Raw genomic sequence first — 4006 nt, forward strand, 5'->3', positions numbered from 1 at the left:
ACAGTCGGAAAGTCGTCGTGCTAAGGCCCCATAGGATCAGCGCACCAGAATAGCAACCGTCATCGATGAAGAGTTACGTAGACCAAAAGGATCCAACGTGAAAACACACGAACGTAGACGAACGACGAACATATCCGAGCAAATTCATCAAAAACAGATCCGTCGGAGATACAACTCCACATGCCTCTTCGATTCTTACAACCCATGGTTCACATGCAACACGTGTGACTTTTATCCATCTTAATCATTCTTACTGGACATCAATTAACAAAGCAGAAAAGTACCCCCAAAACAACTCCTCCACAAGAGTTTCACTGTATGGGACCGTTATCCATATGCAACTTTAGTTTCTTTCATTCTTTGGTAAGCTCTCTTTACACAACCTATAATGCACAAGAGTTTTACAAAAGCAGAACACACACAGCTCACCCTGTCAGCTAGTGTGTAAGTTGCACGCATGCAACAGTAAGAATGCCACATAATTCTGAGCATATGTTTGGTTTGCTACCAAATTTTAGGCAGTCCAAAAATTGGCAAATCCAAGACTTAGATCCCGTTTGGATTATCGCTTAGCTCGTAGATACACCTGTAAAATGATATAACACCTCCGGCCGTTGTTTTCATTTCAGACGAAAATTACGCTACGGCCCGTAATATACACCTATATATTAAATACGGATCTATCTTACACCGATTTCAAGCAGGGCCTTATGTGAGGTTGGCTAGATCATTAGAAGGCAACCAATTAGTGGCTAATATCTGACTAAATGGCAAACATTGGCATCAAACCAACGCTAATGGTAGCACCTGCAAAGCTGTGTGAAAATCAAGAAGCTAATGGAGCTCAGGAGCACCAAGAACCAGTAGTAGTTATCCAGGCGCTCCTCGCGGGGATCGTCCGAGAACCAGCCGTGGCCCTTTCCGGCGCCCCCCGCCGTGGCCACCTCGATCGCCGCGATCAGCAGCGTGCCGACGAGGCTGCCGACGCCGAAGACGCTGAGGTAGAGCCCGATGCCGATGGTCCTCATGGTGTCGGGGACCTGCGAGTAGAAGAACTCCTGCATCCCCACGACGGTGAATACATCCGAGACGCCCAGCAGCACGTACTGCGGGAGCAGCCAGGCAATGTTCATCTGACCGGCCGCCTCGTGGCGACGCCGGGACTCAACGAGGGCCGCGATGACCATGGCAACGATGGAGAAAACCATGCCCACGCCGATCCGCTGGAGCACCGTGATCCCCTTGCTGTTCCTGGTGACCACGCCGATCAGGGGGATGATCACCCTGTCGTAGAGCGGCATGATGATGATGATGGACACGGTGATTGTGCTCTGGAGCGTCGCTGGCGGGATCACGAAGGCGCCGCCACCCACACGGTGGTCCATCAGCGTGCCCTGCTTCGTGAAGAAGGTCATCGGCTGTTGGAAGATCACCGCGAACATGAGCAGCACCGTCCAGATCGGCAGCAGCCTGAGGATGACCTTGGCCACGCCGGGTTTGTTGGCCTCTTTCGGGTCAGTTAGCTTAGCTAATTTCAAGGGCTTCTCCTGCAACCTGCACAACAGAGTTCAGAATTTTACATCGGTCACCAAATGCGACAACAAACTTTCCCAAATATTAGCTGGTAATGCACAAATCTTACTCAAGCTCGGAAGCATTGTTCTTGTCGTCGCCGTCGTCTTCGCCACCATGTCTCGACGACAAACGGATCTTTCCGGCAGAAACGCTCGCCAGGAGTGACTTGAGAGCTCTGAAGACGCTCTCGGAAGAAGACCTGTCACCGCTTCTTGGCTGACTGATCTTCCTGTAGAGAGGGGTGCAGCAAAGGAACGCCGCAATGGAGAGGGCCATGGCGGCGCCGGGGATGGCGAAGCCGATGCCCCAGCCGACGGTGTCCTGGACGTAGGACATGGTGGTGTTCCCCAGGAGGCTGCCGCAGCATATGCCGAAGTACCACCAGTGGAAGAAGGCGCTCTTCACCTTGCCCTTCTCCTCCGCCGTGGTGCCCGACGCCGCGTCATCCTCGTTCTCGTCTCCGATGTCGAGCTGGTCGGCGCCGAAGGCTTGCAGCGAAGGGCTGTACGCGCCTTGCCCGATCGAGATCAGGTAGAGTGGCAAGAAGAGCGTCGCCCATGGCATCCATTTGTGAAGCATTGCCCATGAGGCTAGTCCTACCAGCCCCTGATGATGCAGTGTTAGTAGAAAATGGTAAGCATTCGGAAGAATCCTCAATTACTGTTATGATGCAGTAGTACTAGGAGGTCACTTTTCCAAAGGAAAACAATCAGGAGGACAACTTATTAGCTCTGTATGGTAACTTGACAAGCATGAACTACACCAAATGTCTGCATGGTAACTTGACAAGCATGAATTACACCAAATGTCTGCATTGCAACAGCTCTTGCCATGCTGCAATTTTGGTTTCATGCCAGCGACAGAGTGTAAACCAATGTTTCCCACATTGGTGCCATCTCCTCCATCTTGTTCTAATATTGTTACAGAGTATCTATGTACAACAAAAATATTACAGTTGTCCTAGAGCAACTATGCTTCCTGGCTATAACTACAAAGTGCATTATAGAAAAATAACATGCTGATTCTTAATTCAGATCCCAGAGTCCGGGAAACAGAAAACAGTACCTAAAAGACAAACCGCAAAAAAACACAGACAATAACATGACCAATAAGAAAAATTGCCGCCAACACGGCGGAAATGGCGAAGGACGAAAAACAAACTTACCGCGACGTAGAGCAAGGATGATGCGGTGACGGTGGAGTAGCGATCCCAGTAGGAGTCGGCGAGGACGGCGCTGACGAGCGGCAGCATGGAGGTGATCCCTACCCACGCGCTCACGTTCTGGGCCGCCGCCGCCGTGCTCATCCCGACGACTCCGGTGAGGTAATTCACCATGTTGGACGCCACCCCCTTGAACGCGAACCTCTCCACGCCGGCCACCACTGCAAATTAACCGGATCATCAAACGGCCACGAACAGCAACTCGGGACAACGTGTCCGTGTTCCTTCTACAGTACCTATGATCAGGATGCACGGCCGGGCCAGCGACGCCGACGATCCCTTCTCCGTCGTCATGAGCGCCGGTGGGCGACGATCGACCAGCAACAAACGGAGCGGCACCTGGGTTTGCTTCTTCAGCTGACGGCTCACCTACTTACAAAAATGAGGAGACAGCGGGAATCCGTCGATATGATTTATGCCCTACACGCGATTGCGCATTGCGCGCCAACGTATGCATGCAAGCAAGGCTACGGAGCTTGCACGAGCCGGGGAGGCAGGAAGTGGAATCCGCAGCCAATGGCACAACAGACAAGCCCTCCAGCCACCCCTTTTAAAGGAAAAATTAAAGCGCTAAAGCTGAGATGGCAATGTATTTTGCCTTTGGGTGCATCGTGGCCTCATCACGAGAGTGTACGTAACTCTCGTTATTTCGACGTGACGGAACTTTGCCTCTTATTTCATTTCATGGAACTGATAAAACAATCATGGCAAAGTACAGTTACCCGTCCAATTTTATTTTATTTTTGGCAAAGTTCATTCAATTCAGGGTTTTTTTTTTTTTTTTTGCAGGGAAGTTCAGTTGGGGTTTTGCAGGGCCAGGGTTAGTTATGTTCTGTCTCCCTTTCCTGATGGCAACTCTCTGTTCTATTTTTCACTCTGGATTACCTCCCAGTGAAGAACCTTTTTCGCTCGCAATTTCGGCGAAACTGATAACAAGAAAAAACAGAGTTTAGTTCAGCCCTGGATTAGTTCACCCCTCCTACATGCCGACTATCCAATACCCTCTATCCTATTGTCCACTGCTAATTAGTATCTCCGTATGTAAATAGATGATGATGGTGTAAAAAAAGCACGTCGTGAAAGTTCTCTATTGAGTAAGGTGTAATATCCGAGCAAAAAAAAAAAAGAATAAGGTGGAATACAATCACTGGATTCATCATGAAATATAAATTCATAATGCAAAAATTGGTTTTTGCTAACAAGACTACC

The 4006-nt window shown here is 49.8% G+C and overlaps 1 protein-coding gene across 1 annotated transcript; it reads right to left on the reverse strand.

Moving 5' to 3' along the window:
* Positions 1-335: 335 nt before the first annotated feature.
* On the reverse strand, positions 336-3320 carry LOC123410056 (protein NRT1/ PTR FAMILY 5.8-like). Its single transcript, XM_045102939.1, has 4 exons — positions 3034-3320; positions 2741-2958; positions 1643-2181; positions 336-1554 (listed from the first exon to the last, which is right to left on the reverse strand). The coding sequence occupies exons 1-4, from the start codon at positions 3089-3091 to the stop codon at positions 795-797; spliced, it is 1575 nt and encodes a 524-aa protein (XP_044958874.1). The 5' UTR covers positions 3092-3320; the 3' UTR covers positions 336-794.
* Between the last annotated feature and the right edge of the window lie 686 nt (positions 3321-4006).

The sequence above is a fragment of the Hordeum vulgare genome, chromosome 7H (genome assembly GCF_904849725.1).
Source record: "Hordeum vulgare subsp. vulgare chromosome 7H, MorexV3_pseudomolecules_assembly, whole genome shotgun sequence".
Taxonomy (NCBI): domain Eukaryota; kingdom Viridiplantae; phylum Streptophyta; class Magnoliopsida; order Poales; family Poaceae; genus Hordeum; species Hordeum vulgare.

Excerpts from the sequence above, each read along its gene's own strand:
- LOC123410056 (XM_045102939.1), bottom strand. The coding sequence starts at position 3,091 with ATGACGACGGAGAAGGGATCGTCGGCGTCGCTGGCCCGGCCGTGCATC. Across the intron at positions 2,182-2,740 it reads CATCCTTGCTCTACGTCGCG|GGGCTGGTAGGACTAGCCTC; the intron begins GTAAGTTTGTTT and ends CTGCATCATCAG. Across the intron at positions 1,555-1,642 it reads AACAATGCTTCCGAGCTTGA|GTTGCAGGAGAAGCCCTTGA; the intron begins GTAAGATTTGTG and ends TCTGTTGTGCAG.